We start from the raw sequence: 18494 nt of genomic DNA, 5'->3' as shown, positions 1-18494 counted from the left end.
CATGGGGAAGCTGCATTTGGTGGTCCTGGAGGCACTCAGGTCCCCTCCCAGGAAGGGGACTACCGCCCCACACTGGGCACCGTGCATCTGTCACCAACCCTGGTTCTTGGCCTTCCTTAATCAACAGAAACTAAGAGGCCAAACAAACGCAGGCAAGCCTTTATTGGTGGAGGAACGAGAACAAGTAACAGGTTCCCGTGCTCACTCCCTGGGGCGGAGGGGCGGGTTTGTGATCTGTGGTGAGGGTAGGAGTGTGTCCAGAGATCAGGTCAGAGGGATAGTTTGCATGCTCCTTAGCTGCTGGTGTGCGCAGGGGGCATGCTCATTGCCCTGCTTTTGCTCCCATCTCTTCAGAAGTGAGAATTGGGGGTTTGGTTTTGTTTTTTACCTTTTTGAGTCTTGTCCACGATTTGCCCCAACTGCTCCTGCATAGTTATTTTTAGTTCCTTACAGTTTCTCTGTATTCTGTTGCTGGAGGAAAGGTTTGTCCAGGAACAAGCACTGCAGCAGAGGCTTCCAGGCCCCAGCCTGCCTCATGTTTAGTTCTATCAGTGTCATTTTTAACTGAGGACATACATGTTAATCAGACCTAGTGAAAACCCATGGTAGCAGAGTGAATGTACATCCGGTCTATAGCCTACAACCCTGCTGCACACTTTTTAAACCCTTTATCACATCTAAGTCTGGGTATCTAGGGGTCAGCTAAAGTCTTCCTCCCTGCCCTTATGAAGCCTACAGTATGCCCTTTCCTTCGTAAAGCCTCCAAGCTTCATGGGCCGATATTCCCATTTGATGTTGTCTGTTCTTGGCTGATCTCTTGAGTTACCACACTCATGATGTCAAGTGTCTTTCCTCTGAGAAAACTCTTCCTTATCCTTCCTGCTCTCGGGAAGCAAAGGTCCCTGAGCCTGGCTTGCAAGTCTGGCCCTGTTCTTCAGTCAGCCTCATGGCCCCACAAATCATTCACCCTCAACTACAGCCCAATCTCTGAATGTGTGTGTTTTGACTACATACAAGCTTGTTTTCCTAGATACAGCATCACCTCCACAGGAAAGTCTTCCCTGATTCTCCCAGGCTACATCAGCCTGAACGAACATTCTGCCTTACCAGGACTGTTTCTCTGCAGGACAAACATTTTGAAGCCAGTGTCAGCTGCAGACAGGAAGGGCCAAGGCATTCCACAGAGTAGAAACCCCTTCTCAGGGTAACATTCGCAAGTGCACAGTGTAGAGCACACAGATTACAAGTGAAACTAACCATCAGGAAGCAGAGGTGTCAAAATATTAGAAAATGTGTGTATCATGTAGATATATATATAATATGTATATTTGTATCTCATTAAATAACAAAATCTAGTGATAGGTCCAGTAACTACTATAATTTCAAAATGATGAACAAAAATGATAACTGAAGCTGTCTGCAACATCTCTAATGTGAGATGAAGTATCTGTGATTCCTACTGCTGACATAGTCACAAGTACTGCTGATAATATTAGTTTGTTGCCTATACCCATAAAGAAAAGAAATGCTGAAATTCAGTTAGAGCTTGAAACTACCTATCTTTCTCATTCAGGTACAATGATACCCTGAATTTTACCCATGGATCCCTTGTGTGCGTATAACAGGGGTCCATGAACTCCAGGTTAAGAACCCCTGAATGAGATTTCAGAAGCATGGCCATCACTTTCTATATGGCAGAGAAGCCAGTGGTTAATTGTGTGTGTCTCTTGCTTGAGTGTAATGCGTGCAGCTGGTGGGAGAGGAGCTGTGGAGAAGACCGTGGAGTTCAAACTTCTGAATTCCATGGGCATCACCAGGGCTGTGAGCTTTCACCTGACCTTCCCCTTACCCAGCATGTTTCCTCATCTATAAAATGACAATGCCTTCCTCACAGGTTGTTGAAAGGATTCAGTAAGTTAATGTGTGAAAAACTCTTAGGGGCCAAATGTTTGCTGTTAAATGAGAATGATATAAATGTCTGTAGAGAAAATACATCAAATGTAACTTCTTCAAGAACAGAAACCCCGAAGTCTGACCTGCTATACACCCTGGGACGCACTCAGTGTACTCAGACAATAGTAAACCGTTTCCTGGGTAAGTCTGCCCTGCTTTCCCCACCCCAATCCAAGAGAAAAAACCCAAATGCAAAGAGTTTCTCACCTTGTTATTTTATTAGAAGCATATTTACATTCTTGCAGTTAACTTTGCAGAGAACACTTCACAAAAGTTTTTTATATAAAGTTTGGAAACTACATAAAAATAACTTCTCCATAAAAGGGAAAATATAAGTTAGTTCTATTTACTCTGCTAAAAACTGACTGAAAATGAGAAACAGTTCCGTCTGTCCCTTCCAGAGAAAACATTAGCACAGAACATGAAGAATACTGCATGGGCTTCCTCAGTGAGGGGCGTCATACTGGCTTAACGGTGAGCCTGGGAGACCCAAGCGGACCCCATCCAGAAAGGACGGGGGAGCTAGTAGGGCTCAGGCGGTGCTGAACAGAAAGCGGCAACTCCTTGAATGAGATTCCAACGTGAAGGACTTCCTCCTAAACCATGAGATGGGCCTCTCTCCTAACACTCTCTCTCATACCCCAGGCTACAGAAGGCAGTGTTGTAAACAAAGCCCCCCCCCAAAAAACAAAAGAAAGCCCAAATCAGCCCTGCCATCGGCCAACGCGAGACCCTTTGCCACTGCTGGCCTCGCCCGGTGGGACTGCGTCCATGTCCTGTCGTTACACTGCTGCTAGTTCATGTTTCCCCAGCGCCCGTGCACCAGAGAGAGGCAAAGGGGATCATCATTTCCCTTATCTCACCTGCGGGAGACCTGAAAACTGTCCTTCTGGGTCAAATACTGAAGCAGGCAAGCCGAGCGCTCACTAACCTAAGAGAACCAGTGCCTTCCCACGGGCCTCGGGCATCTTCACCACGTGTGTAAGTCTGTGGAACCGCAAGTCCCTTTTTCTATTGAATGGTTACCCTCCTTTCCCAAAATCCAGTTACAAGAGTACCCAGAAAACTCCAGGGACTTGCTGTAGAAAGACAGAACATCTAACCTTAACCTATAGGAGAGGAAGAAAGAGGAACTCTTCCCAGAGTGTTAACCACCCATCACCAGCAAACTCATGCCCAGAATTAGTACGCCCATTTGACTCGTCTCAGTCACCTTCATATTTTTCTGTTGTTGTTGTTTTTTATTTTTTTTAAAAAGCAGATGTTTTCCTAAGGAAGACATTCATTTATATCAAGTTAGACATAAAGATGGGAAAAAAAAAAGTTTTCTTTGTAGATGAGTCGAATGCTGGGTTGAGCATTCGCTTTACCGGGTTATATACGCTCTAGCCTGTGGGGAGTGGAACCTCTGGGGGGCCGGCTGAGGCATCAAGGCCCAGGACTCCATCTGAGAGACAGAAGCTTTGCTTCTGTCTGGTTCCTGGGGGCAAGAAGCACTCCATATTTCTCCCTTATGTTTTTTCTCCCTGAACAGAAGGTGCAGTGCCTGTGAGCCTCTGTCTGAAGTGTGAGGCTGGACCCTGAAGTAGGAGGGGCACAGCGCAGAGGGAAGTGGCCTTCCTGGATCACCTGCAGACAGGATGGGCAACGAGAGACAGAGTGACTGGGCGGGGGAAGTCTATTCCTGAACATAGGATCCCTCTGTGGGGCCAAAAAGGCATCACAGACTGGCAACTCAGCCAGTACCGTCTGTGCCTCTGGGGCCAACACCCAGCACCCCCACCCCATACCAATGGCTCGCCCTAACATGCTCTGTGGCATGGGCTCAGCCGGCAAGTACCTTCCAACACACCCAGCACAAGAGGCCCAGGGCAGAGGCAAGCCTGTGTAGCACCAGCGGGCCCTGTTCTGTGTGCATGGGAAGGGGGCGGGGACGTGCGTGCAGAAAGGGGGACCACAAGATGGCATGAAACCCCTGAGATCAAAATAAAGCATTCAGGTTCTTCCCGTTCCACCACTGTGGAGGTGGTCTCAAGAGGAAAGTGAGCTGGGGGAACGGGGGTACCCCAAGCATCCGGCTGCAGACCAGGCTCTGCTGGAGCCAAAATGGCCATTATGAGCCCTGGTTCTTGTCTTCCACCGCAGGGAACGGCTGAAAAGCCCCCGAGAATTACAGGATGAATGAACCCACGGGGACCTCGGCGGCAGTGCTTCGAGCTCACAGACAGCACAAGTGCTGCTTTGGCAACAGGAGGGGCCTCGCGGCCACAGAACACCTGTTCCTCCTGGTCTGCCGCCCCACCGACAGCCCAGCTCACTGGGGCCCAAGTGGAGCACGCACAAGAGTCAGGCAGCCCGTCACGAAACCTCGCCCTCCACAGCAAGCGAGCACTCAGGGATGCCAGGGCCGTCAGGCACAGCTGAGGTGGCCTCAGCAAGGGGCTGGATTCGAGTGGCATGGAAGCAAGAAGGAAGGGGGTCCTGAGTTACTTGTTCACAGAGCAGCCCTGAGGGGCTGTTAAGAAGCAGCATCCGCAGAGCTGTAGGGGAAGAACTTGGTGACCTTGTTTGGGGAGGTGGGATTCGCACACTCTGACTCCTCGTTCATCTTGAAGAACATCTCCTGCTCTCGCTTTTTCTGGTTCAGATCTTCTTCCAGAGCCTAGGACAGAGGGCAGATGGAGCTCAGTCACATCACTTACTTAGGACACAAGTTCCCCCAACCACTGGACCACCAAAATGGTCTTCTCTGGAAATTTCTGCCCCCCCACCCCCCAGGCCTCAGTGCTCAGGTAACTCGATCTTCCCTCTTTCCTTTCCCAGAGCCCACCGCCCAGAAGGTAAGTACCACCTCCTCCTTCCTACTGCCCCAACCATGCAGGAGTTGCCTGTGGGCCAAGAGTTCTGCTTTGGGGAAATGCCAGTCTAGACAGGGCATGAGGGAACAGCAGAAGTGAGTCTGCTGGCAGGGAGCAGACAGATGACTGGAGAAAAACCTGAGGCACTAATAGAAGATGGAGGAAGAGCTTTAACAAGAGCTGTCTGAACTACACAGTGTTCCTAACCAGACTGCTGTCCTGCCAAGGCAGGGGGCTTTTCAAAATCTAAGCGCAGTCGTGCCACCCCGAGATTCTGATTCTGAAAATCTACTGTAGGACAGGGCTTCTTGACACTGTAAAAGCATATCATGTAGCTCCGAGGGGAGCATCAGGCAGCTGGACACACGCAAGTTTAACAAGATAAATAGTGTCCTACCAGAAAAATGTATTACGTTCTCCAAAAATACACATCCAGTTAAGAAAGGAAGCATGGAAACATATACACTAACATGTGTAAAATAGGGGAGAAGGCGGTGGCACCCCACTCCAGTACTCTTGCCTGGAAAATCCCATGGATGGAGGAGCCTGGAAGGCTGCAGTCCATGGGGTCGCTAAGAGTCGGACACAACTGAGTGACTTCATTTTCACTTTTCACTTTCATGCATTGGAGAAGGAAATGGCAACCCACTCCAGTGTTCTTGCCTGGAGAATCCCAGGGACGGGGGAGCCTGGTGGGCTGCCGTCTATGGGGTCGCACAGAGTCGGACACAACTGAAGCGACTTAGCAGCAGCAGCATGTAAAACAGATAAAATAGAGAGCCAGTGGGAATTTGCTGTATGACTCAGGGAACTCAAACTGGGGCTCTGTGACAAGCTAGACGGGTGGGATGAGGTGGGATGTGGGAGGGAGGCTCCAGAGAGAGGGGACATATGTATACCTATGGCTGATTCATGTTGATGTATGGCAGAAACCAACACAACATTGTAATTATCCTTCCATTAAAAATTTTAAAAAGTTCCTCTAAAACTATCCAAGTATAACATTGAAATAATATTGCTGTGAGAAATATCAATGACCTCAGACATGCAGATGACACCACCCTTACGGCAGAAAGCAAAGAAGAACTAAAGAGCCTCTTGATGAAAGTAAAAGAGGAGAGTGAAAAAGTTGGCTTAAAGCTCAACATTCAGAAAACTAAGATCATGGCATCTGGACCCATCACTTCATGGCAAATAGATGGGGAAACAATGGCTGACTTTATTTTTGGGGGCTCCAAAATCACTGCAGATGATGATTGCAGCCATGAAATTAAAAGACACTTACTCCTTGGAAGGAAAGTTATGGCCAACCTAGACAGCATATTAAAAAGCAGAGACATTACTTTGCCAACAAAGGTCTTATCTAGTCAAGGCTGTGGTTTATCCAGTAGTCACGTATGGATGTGAGGGTTCGACTATAAAGAAAGCTGAGCGCCGAAGAACTGATGCTTTTGAACTGTGGTATTGGAGAAGACTCAGTCCACCCTAAAGGAGATCAGTCCTGGGTGTTTATTGGAAGGACTGATGTTGAAGCTGAAACTCCAATACTTTGGCCACCTGATGCGAAGAGCTGACTCATTTGAAAAGACCCTGATGCTGGGAAAGACTGAGGGCAGGAGGAGAAGGGGACGACAGAGGATGAGATGGTTGGATGGCATCACTGACTCAGTGGACATGGGTTTGGGTATACTCCGGGAGTTGGTGATGGACAGGGAGGCCTGGCGTGCTGCGGTTCATGGGGTCGCAAAGAGTCGGACACAACTGAATGACTGAACTGAACTGATTTACAAATAAAGGAAATCATACCAGAAGACCAAAAAAAGAAAAAAAGGAAGCAGAGTGCAGAGGAAAAAAGCAGGGGTTTTACAGTCAAATGGGATTCAGCTCCATTAGCAGCTGGGTGGGCCTCTGCGTGTTCCGTTTTCTCCCCAGGTCTGTTTCCTCTAGTGTAAAATGGCAATCTCACTGTCTTCCTGGCAGGGCACTTGCAAAGACTAAATTAAAAACCAATGGGCTGGGATTTCCCCCTCATTGTCCAGTGGTTAGGACTTCGCCTTCCAATGCGGTGGGTGCGGGTCCAATCCCTGGTTGGACTTGCACGAGATCTTATGTGCCTTGAGGCCAAAAAACCAAAGCATAAAACAGAAGCAATACTGTAACAGATTCAGTAAAGACTTTAAAAATGGTACACATAAAAATATATATATATATATATATTTTTTTTTTTTTAAAAACGAATGGGCTGTAACTACTGAGTACTTCTTGCGTGTCACACACTATGCTAAGTGTATTACAGCTTATTTAATCTTCACTCTATGAGATAGATACTATTATCCCCATCTTATAGATGGAGAAACTGAGGCTCAGAGAGTTTAGGTCACTTGCCCAAGGTCATTCAGCTACGTGGGGGCAGAAGCAAGACGGGTCTAACTTTAGAGTTCAGGCTCTGAAACGCTCCGCAAAGTCAGGCACACGTGTTACTCAGTAAATGTGGGTTCGTTATTGCTTGCATTACAGAAGTAACCATTCACAGGAATGGACCAGCATTCTGTCTCTTAAAACTATTCTCTGATGCCCTGAAATAGTCTCAGCAAACTTACCCCCTTAAGCTCACATTCCTTCAACAGTACTAAATTCTAGTGAGTTCTACCTTAAAGGAAAGATGGGGAAAGGACAGTCTTCCCAGCTCCAGCTGATGGCTGTCATGTGGTATGACGGGCCCAGTGTTGCTAGAGCTCCTAAGTTTTCAAAAGAAACTGGAAATCCAGGTTTTTATGTAAAATTTCCTTATACTTAAAAAATTGGTAACTCAAAAAAGTCTTTAAATTGCTGTCTGTTGGCCAAACCTCTCTGTAAGCCAGTTCCAGCCTGTAAGCCGTCAGCTACCACTTTTATTTTAGCACAGAAAGGTTTAGTAACTGCCTAGGGTCTCACAGCTAGTAATGGGGGAGCAAAGACTTTTTCCCGTGTTTGTCTTACTTCAGAACCTATCCTCTTAAGCACTCCTCTCTTTTACCCCTATAGAACCTCTATGTCCTCTATATAACCCAGGGCAGTCAGCAGTCCTTCTGTAAAGGGCCAGACTGTAAATATTCCAGCTTTGCAAACATTAAGGTCTCTGGTAAAACTGCTCAACCGCTGTTGTAGTATAAAATCACCCATAGAGGATATGTAAATGAATGCGCATGGCTGTGCTCCAGTAAAACTTTATTTACAAATACAGGTGGTGGGCCACATTTGGCCCGTGGGAATAGGCCTTAAAACACCTGTTTAAAGGGAAGAAATGTTATCTTCATCTTATAGCCGTAAAAAGCAAGGTTCAGGAGGAAAGGCTTGTCTGAGGCCACATTCTATGTTAACTATGACCCAAGCAACACCTTATTGAATTCACCAGACATTCTATACTTACTGAAAGAAAAAAATCTGAATTTTTCTAAAAATACTCCACAAGGTACCGTCATCTCCCCTGGCTCCCCCAACATGGGCCACAGCTCAAAGCTGCTGATGGAAATCCAAGAGTGTAAAAACATTTATTCTAGAATGAAAATCATCACCTCTGGGTCAGTGTTCCACCAACAACCCAGGTAAATGAAAACAAATAAAAGTGAAAAAAAAGGAGAGAATGCATCTACAAAGAATTCAGGAAAAGAGGCAGCCACCACCAGCAAAGTCCAATACCAGCTCACCAAACACACACTTGGAATACCTCCCTAAGTCCAGGCACCCCCCTGAAGCAGTCTGGGAACTGATGCAGTTGCTGGAGGCAATGTCACCGTTCACTTTCAGATTCTCTCAGGATGTACAAAGCATACAGAACCACTGGGTAAGAGAACCAGGCAAACATTTACTTCTGATACCAGAGGGAACCTATGTCAGCAGTATTATTGATGTGAGTGTCAAGTATCACAAGTCCCAGCAGACCACATGTGGTTACAAGTAAGTGTGGACCTTTTAATCGGAAGGTCTGGGGCCTTGGCCAGCTTCCAGCCAGAAATCTCCATTAGTACAGGGAGGGAGGCCTCAACTCAAGGACTTCCAAGGCCACTCTGAGGCAGAGGTGGGCAGCCGCCTCCTGGCCAGACCTCAGTTAGAGCATGTAGAGCTGAAGATGCCCGCAGAACAGACCTCAGGGCTTAAGGACAGAGAATCAAGGACAGTTAGGGCAGCTTCATCCTCAGAGTTTAGAATGGAAGGAGATGAGTCTGTCCCTGGCCTATATTGTGGCCTAGGGACTTTCCACGTAACACTATATGATATTCCTATCTTCACTTTACAGATAACCACACTGAGGCCCTGTAGAGATTAATTTATCTGTCAACCTGCCAAAGCCATGGTAACCAGCTGTTTGGTCAAACACCAGTCCAGATGGCACTGTGAAGGAATTTTTTAGATGTGATTAACATGTAACTCAGTAGACTCTGAACAGAGCAGCTTACCTGCCATAATGAAGGTGGGCCTCGGTCAGTCAGCTGCAGGCCTTAAGAGGCAAGCCTGAAGCCCCACTGAGGAGAGGACTGTGCTCTGGACTGCCCTGGTGCTCAGGACCACAGCATCAACTCTCTCTGGCTCTCCAGCCTGCAGTCTGCCCTGCAGGTTTCAGACTGACCAGCCCCAACCATCGGGTGGCCCCAACCATCGGGTGAGCCAGTTCCTTAAAATGAACCCCCAAGTCTGTATTCTCATCCATATCTGTATCTCCACCCGCACCCTAGGCAGACACCGGTGGTCCAATGAAGCAGAGCCCTCCACAGGCCCAGCAGCCCAGACATGGTTACCTTTTTGCGCGGCCGGAGCTTGTCCCGCCATTCCTTCAGGTTCTGGTTATGGCTTTCGTCCAGGGCCTTCAGCTTCTGGGTTTCGTGCTCTATCAGGAGGTGACACTTTTCATTCTGGAACACATTCCAGGCAGGACAGGTAAGAGGCGCAGAGGGCTGAGTCATACCATGAGGCACCAGCACCATGCACTTATGTCTTCTTGATTATAAACCCCATTTATACAAAACTATACACATGAATACAAATGCACCAAAAGGTGCCTGGAAGAATAGTCCAGAATATTAACATTAATAGATTTTATTGTGTAATAGGATCTGTAGCAGTTTTGCAGCTTTCTTTGTGCTTCCTGCATTGTTTGAATTTTTCAACGTGAACATTATGTCATTTTAACAAAACAATAAAACCATTAACAATAAATATGTGCCCTAATTGTACCACACAGAGGCAACCACTACAGAATTTTAGATATATTTCCTGTCAGGCTCTGTGCTGTGTGGTATTCGGCTCACCCTGTATATAAAATTCTGAAACGTGCCTCCCTCTTAACATTAGAATGTAAACAGTTCTACAAAGAATTAACATTTTTTATAATCATGATATTTGATTCCTACAGAGTATCTTACAGTATGGCTTTATCTAATTTAAACATTCCTGTATTTTTGGCCAGCTTGGGTTGCTCTTAATCTTCGCTTTTATAAATAGCATTGTCTTAAACATCTGTGCCATATACTGAATTGTTTCTCCCTAAAATTCATTATGTTGAATCTGTAATGTCCAATGTGATGGTATTTGGAGATATGGGGCCTCTGGGAGAGAAGGAGGTTTAGTGAGGCCAGGAGGACAGGGCCCTCGTGGTGGGGTGAGTCAGGAAGAGACCAGAGAGCTCACATGCTAAGTGCTCCATCCTGTATCTGTCCCTCTTTCCCCTCCCCTCTCTCCCTCCTTTCCTCTCCTGTCTCTCTGCCACGTGAGGACACAGCAAGAAGGCATCTACTCCCCCGGAACCCAACCATGCTGCCCAAGCTGATCTCTGGATCCCAGGCTCCAAAACTGTAAGAAAATAAGCTCCTGTTGTTTAAGCCAGCCGGTCTCTGGTATTTTGTTACGGCAGCGTGAGATAAGATAATCTGTATGTATAAACATTTTGTATCTATGTAAGTTATATACTTTCTGTGTCACATACCATCCCTCCAGGAGAGATCTGTGACAAGGGATAAGGGCCGTGGACCTGCCTGAGGCTTGCCAACATCACTGCTCTCTCTCTGAGGCAAGTTATCTGCCTCACAAAACTGAACCTGGAACCTCCCACAGGGACAATTCCCTGTTGGCTCCTCACAGAGAATCAACCCTGGGTTTATCACGCGTTTATAAAGCAGGGGGAAGGTGCCTTTATCCAGATACCTCCACCCTCCTGGACTGGAGTAGAACTGCTAGGGGATTTTTACCTGGGGTTTCAAGCTCTAGGGTTCTAGGAATTTAGAAACCGCCTTGTGGGAACAATACTCATAGCTGCCCTGAGTACTTGTGGCCTGCCCAGAGCTGGCTGCTAGCTCTCTACAGCTTCTCTCAGTTGATCCTCACAGTAACCCCATGAGGCAGGGGTGGGAACATAAATACAGAAGGTGAGCAGGCTGGCTAAAATTCACACGGCAACACGCAGCAGAGCCCCTGCCTGCCAGGATTCAACACCTGCAGTATTTCCTCCACACCCCTCTGCCCTTCCAGAAATTGCTGGGTGGATCTCACAGCCTCAAGAGTTTCCTGAGGTCACAGATGCTTGTGTCAGTGCATCTGTCAGGCAGAGCAATACCTCGCTCCACCACAAGGGGGCTCCAAGTACCAACTCCTGGGCAAGGGCCCTTAGGGTGAGGCGAACTTGACTGGGATTCGAGAAACTTGAAGAGGTCAAGGATCTCCCCAAGGAAGGGGGTCACACAGGGGCTTGGCAATATCGGGATTCCTTTTCCTGACTTTATGGGAAAATTTTGAGCTTCTTACCATCAAGGATAATGGTAGCTGTAGGTTTCTGTAGATACTCTTTATCAAGTTAAGGAAGTTCCCTTCTGCTAATTAACATAAGCAGGTGTCAGCCTCTGTCAAATGCGTTTTCTGTATCTACTGATGATATGATCATGTGATTTTTCTTCTTTAGCCTTCTGATGTCATGGATTACATTAACTCATTTTTGTATACTGCACCAACCCTGGGGGGTAAATCCCACCTGGTCATGGTATATACTTCTTTTTATGTATTTTTAAATTCTGTTTGCTAACATTTCATTGGGGATTTGTGCATCTGTGCTCATGAGAGATACTGATCCTTGTAATGTCTGGTTTTGGTATTAGGGTTATTGGGACACCTTTTCCAAAGACACAGTGATGACCAAGAAAGCCAGCAACATGCCCAATGCCATGTCCTGGGCGTAGCACTTTTGGCTCAGCTCTGCCATCTCATTCACAAAGCCTCACTCCAGTTCTACAAAATAGGAGTGATTACCTTGCCCCACACCTGTTTTATAAATGCGGAACCTATGGCATGGGAGGGGGACATGATGTGACCAACATCACAGAGAACAGCAGGATGGAAACAGCTCCACCCAGAGCTCCCCTGTCTGTAGGGTCCCCCCAGAGAGCTGCGCGCCCCCGGGGAGACGGGGGCGAGCACGGCGGGGCAGGGGGCGGTACCTGCAGCTGCTGCAGCTCACTCATGTTGCTCTCACACTGGGCCAACATGTCCCGCATCTGGTTCTCATGTTTCTGCTGCTGCTGCAGCCGCTCTGCCTTCTGCCTCTTTTCTTCCTGCTGGGAGAACTGCAACCGAGAACAAGTGAGGTCGCTCCCTCAGGAGACGCCCCGAGGGGCCAGGGTGTACACAGGCACAGTGTCCTGCGCCACTCAGGCAGGGCCCCCTGTGCGAAGTCCTCCCAGCCCCCGCCTTCAAGGAGCCCACAGACGGGCGGGACACTGAGACGTGCTAGGACAGTGTGTGAGGAGGCAGGAAGCACAGGACTCCAGGGTCACCGACTCCATGCGCCCGAGCCACCTGGGTGACTCGTGAGTGGGGGTCTCAGGAGATGAAAAGGGTAGAAGCAGCTGCAGAATAGAAGCCCAGGAGTGACGGGGAGCGTGCATCAGAAAGCAACGCCAAGCCTCCTTCCTACCCACCAGAGGGGGTCAACGCGAGGCTTCCAGTCCACTCCTCTCTCCAAGACTGCTGCATCTTATATTTTATATTCCCCTAAATGTGTAAGATTCAGGCCCCACCACACCTGGGTCTGGCCCCACTCCAGGACACCCCAGGCCCCCGACCTGCTTGATCTTCTCACGCTGCTCAGCGGCGCTGCCCCCTCCGTTGATGTGGAGGCTCTTCTTGTACATGGCCATGCGCGTCTTGCCCTCGCTTCTCTGAATCTTGGGCAGCCGCGCCTTCTCCTGCTGCTGCCGCACCTTCAGCTGCTCGATCATGCGCTGGTTGTAGCGCTGCATCTGCTCTCGCTCCTGAGAGGGACACCCAGAGGGGACAAGGTCAGCTGCTGCTCCACACACACAGGTGTAGTCAGAGGTCAGGGCTGCCACACGCCCCTCAGGAGCCCAAGAGCTGCGTGGTTCAGAATGCTCAGAACAAGGCTCGGCGTCATTTGACTTCTCTCTTAAGTAACATTTTCTATTTTCAATTTTAAAATTACCATTAACAATGTTTTAGAGTCTTACCTTCTGAATGCCTTCTCATTTAACCAATTGGTAGCATGCTATCCTGAGCTATCATCTCAGAGCAAAATGTACATTAATGGGATGGTTCCTCATTATTGACAGGTGTCAATTCATATTTTTTAAAGTCTTGATAAATTTGAATATTTTCCTTCACCTAACACTTGTATTTCAAAACTTGGCACAGGCATCACTTCTCCCAAGAAGCCTCCCCTGACTTTCTAGCCAGGTAGGGCATGCCACAGCCTTGGGCTGACTTCCAACACTGTACTTAGGTTAGGAGCTGTAATAACCCACACCAGATCTCAGTTTAACCTGTCTCTGTCCCCACTAAAAGGACTGAACCAAGACAATTGCACAGAAGTAGAGTGCTCCAGCCACACAGAAGGGGCCGTTCTCTGGGCTGGGGAGGTTAGGGAAAGCTTTCTGGCAGAAGCGGTATTTAAGTTGAGACTTAAACATATTTTGAAAGACTTCAGACAACAGTAGAAAGCTACAGTAATCAAAACTGCATGGTGCTGGGAAATCTATGGCAGTCCAGTGGTTAGGACTCCTGAGATTTCACTGCCAAGGGCCCGGTTTGATCCTTGGTCAGGAAACTAAGATCCCACAGGCTGTGAGATAAATTAAAATAAATAAATAAAAAAAAACAAGTCTATCCAAAAAATAAAAAGGACAGCATGGTATTGGTACAAAAACAGATATATGGATCAATGGAACAGAATAGAGCCCAGAAATAAACCTACACACCTACAATCAATCTTCAGCAATGCAAATCAAAACTACCATGAGGTACTACCTCACATTTGTCAGAACGGCCGTCATTAAAATGTCCACAAATAACAAATGCTAGACAGGGTGTGGAGGAAAGGGAGCGGTCCTGCACTGCTGGTGGGAATGAAAGTCAGTACAGCCACTATGGAGATCAGTACGGAAGCTCCTCAGAAAACTAAGCGCTACCGTATGATCCGTCAATCCCACTCTTGGGGAGACAACACTATAATTCGAAAAGATACATGCACCCCTATGTTCATAGCACCATTCCAGTAGTGAAGACGTGGAAGCAGCCTACGTGTCCACTGACAGAGAACGGATAAAGAGATGTGCACACATGTCCAGTGGAATACTACTCAGCCATGAAAACGGATAAAGAGATGTGCACACGTGTCCAGTGGAATACTACTCAGCCATGAAAACGGATAAAGAGATGTGCACACGTGTCCAGTGGAATACTACTCAGCCATGAAAACGGATAAAGAGATGTGCACACGTGTCCAGTGGAATACTACTCAGCCATGAAAACGGATAAAGAGATGTGCACACGTGTCCAGTGGAATACTACTCAGCCATGAAAACGGATAAAGAGATGTGCACACGTGTCCAGTGGAATACTACTCAGCCATGAAAACGGATAAAGAGATGTGCACACGTGTCCAGTGGAATACTACTCAGCCGTGAAAACACAAAGGGATGCCTGCAGCATGGATAGACTAGAGATGCCACGGTGAGCGGAGTGACAAACACCAGATGATGCCACTGACCTGTGGAATCCAAAGTAATGGCACAAGTGAACCTGTCTACAAAACAGAAACGAACTCACAGAACAGGCTAGCTGCCAAGAGCAGGGTGGGGGATGGAGAGGGACCGACTGGGGTGTGGGGGTGGCAGATGCTAACTCTCACATTTAGAGCGTATAAACAACAAGGTCCTGCTGTACGGCACACGGACCTATATCCAATCTCCTGGGAGAAGCCATAATGGGAAAGCCTATTGAAAAAAGACTGTATATGTGTGTATATGTGTGTGAGTCACTTTGCTGTACAGCAGAAATTAACACAACATTGTAAATCAATTATAACAAAAAAAAAGTAAAAAGTATTCTGAGAGAATGCATGGGAAAGACAAAGTGAAAATGGAAAGGAGGGCAGGACAAAAGAAAGGAAAAAGGGGGTAAAAGTGAGACATATACGTCAGGCGTCAGGGTCAGGGAGGGAGCTTCCATGATTTCTGGCCCCTGGATCTGAGGCAGGACGTTGCCGAGAACCTCTTGAGCCTCCCTTTGGCCAACTGGCTCCTCTCAGACGTGCAGGGTAGCCTCCCAGCCCCCCAGTGGCAGCCTGGGAACCGCGGGCTCGGAGCCTCACCTTCTCGTGCTTGCGCAGCAGCTCATGCCGCTGGAGGAAGTACTGGTCTTTGAGCTGCTGCTTCACCAGCTGGTGCCTCTCCTGCAGGTGATGCTCCTCCATCTCCCACAGCGCCGCCTCCCGGTCTGCAGCGGACACAGCACCCAGTGAGGTGCAGATGGCCAGAGCCCCCAGGCCCTCCCCTCCACTCCCGAGCCCGGTCTCCACACCGCAGCTGGCGATGGCGCCGCCTCCTCAGACTATGCTGGCTGAGCCACCAGCTAGGAATTTTCTCAGCACCTCAGGGATGAGAGCCCCCCGCAGCATGGTACAGCGGGAGGTGTTTGGAGTGTCAGGACGTCAGGAGCCAGAGAAACCAGAGACCTAGGCTAGAACCCAGCCAAAAAGTCTGCTCCAGGCCCCATCTTCCACCCCTGCCAAATGGCACACCATGGAGGGAGAAATACCCTTGGAAGACACTATTACATTCTATCCGCACTGCGCCTGCACTTCCCTAAGGGGCAGATGGGAAGCGCTCATGTGGAAACCTATGGAGAAGGTATGACACTCTTGTCACTATATCCTACTTTGAAAAATGGGTGGGACCCTCCGCATCCCATCTGTGCGTTTTGGAACGATACCTGGCATTTTATCACTGGAAGTCCATTAATGCTACAGGGCAGGGAGGTGGGGTCATGGAGAACCTCACGCCCTGCTAGACGTAGCTGGTCCTGCTCAGCCCACTGTGAAAGTTCCGTTTATTTTGCTTCCCTCCCATCCCATGAAAGCCAGCATCTACCCACAGGACATAGAAACAGCGATTTGGCTTCCAAACCAATCAGAACCACAGTCCCACAAGTAGGATGGTTCTTACAGACCATCACGTGATAAGCAAAGGAAACAAGGGAAACGAACTTTTCCCAAACACCCGTGGCTCTGTTCAGGATGTCGGAATACCAAGGACTCCGTTTTGCTTGGTCCACATTAAGTACTGGGCTCACACCGTTTAACTGCCCTGGCCATCGGAGTCCCGGCTGCAGTCCCCGGTATAATAATGAGCCAGAAACAGTACTTGGGTGTCAGTCCTGTTTACATCTTTACGACAGACAGGGACCATTAGGTCCACAGCCCACAGGCACCAAAGTCCAGTTTTCACTCAGCCAGCTGCTGTAAATGGAGTTCAGACCAGAGTTCTAGCCATTTGCAGCCTGCTTGCTTTCCATACCCCATAAAGTTATACCCAACATCTGCTGCTGCTGCTGCTGCTGCTAAGTCGCTTCAGTCGTGTCCGACTCTATGCGACTCCATAGACGGCAGCGCACCAGGCTCCCCGTCCCTGGGATTCTCCAGGCAAGAACACTGGAGTGCGTTGCCATTTCCTTCTCCAATGCGTGAAAGTGAAAAGTGAAAGTGAAGTCGCTCAGTAGTGTCTGACTTTTAGCGACCCCATGGACTGCAGCCCACCAGGCGCCTCCGCCCATGGGACTTTCCAGGCAAGAGGAGTGGAGTGGGGTGCCATTGCCTTCTCTGGCCATAAATAAGACAGCCTGGGGGCTATATAAAGACCCCAAGCCCTGCGTCCTCCAGAGCGCCCTACCCAGAGCCTCCCCAGCGGAGCTCCCCACGCTGAAGGCCATCGCCCAGACACGTGAGCTTGGCGGCCCGTCTTCCAGGCGCCCCTCTGCCCGCCCCCGCCCCCGCACTGTTGTCTCTGGACAGTCCCGAGGAGGGGCCTGCCAGCACCAAACCTGCCCAAACCCCACCCCGCCGGGGATTGAAGGGCGTGGCTTCCAGAGAAGATCTGCATCCAAGGCCCACTCGGCGGCTCGCGAGCAGTGCAACTCTGGCCAAAGCACAGCCGCCCTCCAAGCCTCGGCTTCCTCATCTCTAAAAACGGGCGTGATCAAGGTACAAGAAGAAGGCACACGGCTTGGCAGAGGAGGCGTTCAACATGTGATATGGCTGCTCTGAAGGGCTCTGGATTCTGTCCGCACCTCACCACCCCCCTGACTGGCTCACTGATTCTTTAATACAGTTTCCACCCATTCTACGTCGCTTCTTTTTCTCCTTCCTTCCTTGACGTGTGCCAGCATGTTAAATCGTGTTATTGATAATGGTCTCTCTGCCTCAGTCTTGACTTCAGTGGGGGTTTTCCTCCTGTTTCGCCAGGAGGCTGATGTCTGGTCTTAGGGTGGAGAAGTCTCAGCGTCCGTCCCGCCCAGGGCTGGGCTGTCCACTCAGGCCCGACGTGCACCCCTGCTCTCAGGCACCCACCTCGAAGGAGCTCCTGCTTCCTCGTGAGGCACTCGCGCTCCTTGTCGCAGATCTCCCGCCTGTTGTCGGCCGTGATCCTCTTCATGGCCAGCTCCAGGTCTTCCTTCTGCTTGGCCACGAAGTCCCGGTCCTGTTAAGGTTGAGTATTTACAATTTTAGGGGTGAAAATTCCCTGGCGGTCCAGTGGCTAGGACTCCACTCTTCTCTCTGCCCAGGGCCAGGGTTCAATCCTGCTCAGGGAACTGAAATCCCACAAGACACATGGCACGGCCAAAAAAAAATGTTTCAATAAAAAAATTTATAAAATTTTAAGTGTGTTTTTGGTTTTGTTGTTATTTTCTTAGAGATACATATTGAGGTACTTACAGATGAAATGATATGAGGTCTGGGATTCAATTCAAAATAATACAGTAGAGTGGGGAAGTGAGCAGATAGGGGTTGATAATTGCTGAGGTCAGGTGATCTGTATATGGGGTGGTTGTTCAGCCACACAGTCATATCCAACTCTTTACGGTTATATTATTATACCTATTTGTGCCAATGTTTTTAATTTTCCTTAATAGTAAAAGCTAAAATTTAAATTTAAAATTTTAGCTACTATATATGACGTAGATAACCAACAAGGACCCACTGTCTAGCACAGAGAACGATACTCAATATTTTGTAATAACCTGCAAGGGAAAAGAATCTGAAAAAGAATATATATATACACACACACATATATATCTGAATCACTATGCTGTATACCTAAAACCAATACAACATTGTATACTTCAATAAAAAATACTAAATTAAAAAATTTT

The 18494-nt window shown here is 48.4% G+C and overlaps 1 protein-coding gene and 1 long non-coding RNA gene across 2 annotated transcripts in view; one reads left to right on the top strand and one right to left on the bottom strand.

The window, feature by feature from the left end:
- Positions 1 to 2152: 2152 nt before the first annotated feature.
- Positions 2153 to 18494, bottom strand: part of STK10 (serine/threonine kinase 10) — a 125608-nt gene continuing 109266 nt past the window's right edge. The window contains exons 14-19 of the mRNA XM_086362207.1: positions 17692 to 17821; positions 15439 to 15563; positions 12896 to 13084; positions 12272 to 12397; positions 9587 to 9700; positions 2153 to 4615 (exon numbers count right to left, since the gene is read on the bottom strand). Of these exons, the coding sequence (XP_086218333.1) occupies positions 4472 to 4615; positions 9587 to 9700; positions 12272 to 12397; positions 12896 to 13084; positions 15439 to 15563; positions 17692 to 17821 (828 nt within the window). The 3' untranslated portion in view covers positions 2153 to 4471. The remainder of the gene's footprint in view (positions 4616 to 9586; positions 9701 to 12271; positions 12398 to 12895; positions 13085 to 15438; positions 15564 to 17691; positions 17822 to 18494) is intronic.
- Positions 8297 to 10670, top strand: LOC147350600 (uncharacterized). The gene is made up of 2 exons (XR_015149004.1): positions 8297 to 9725; positions 10560 to 10670. It is a non-coding gene; the product is annotated as an uncharacterized LOC147350600 (long non-coding RNA).

Source organism: Bos grunniens, chromosome 20 (assembly GCF_055505025.1).
Source record: "Bos grunniens cultivar Pamir isolate PY7600 chromosome 20, Bosgru_T2T1.0, whole genome shotgun sequence".
NCBI lineage: Eukaryota > Metazoa > Chordata > Mammalia > Artiodactyla > Bovidae > Bos > Bos grunniens.
This window is presented reverse-complemented; position numbering and strand designations above follow the sequence as displayed.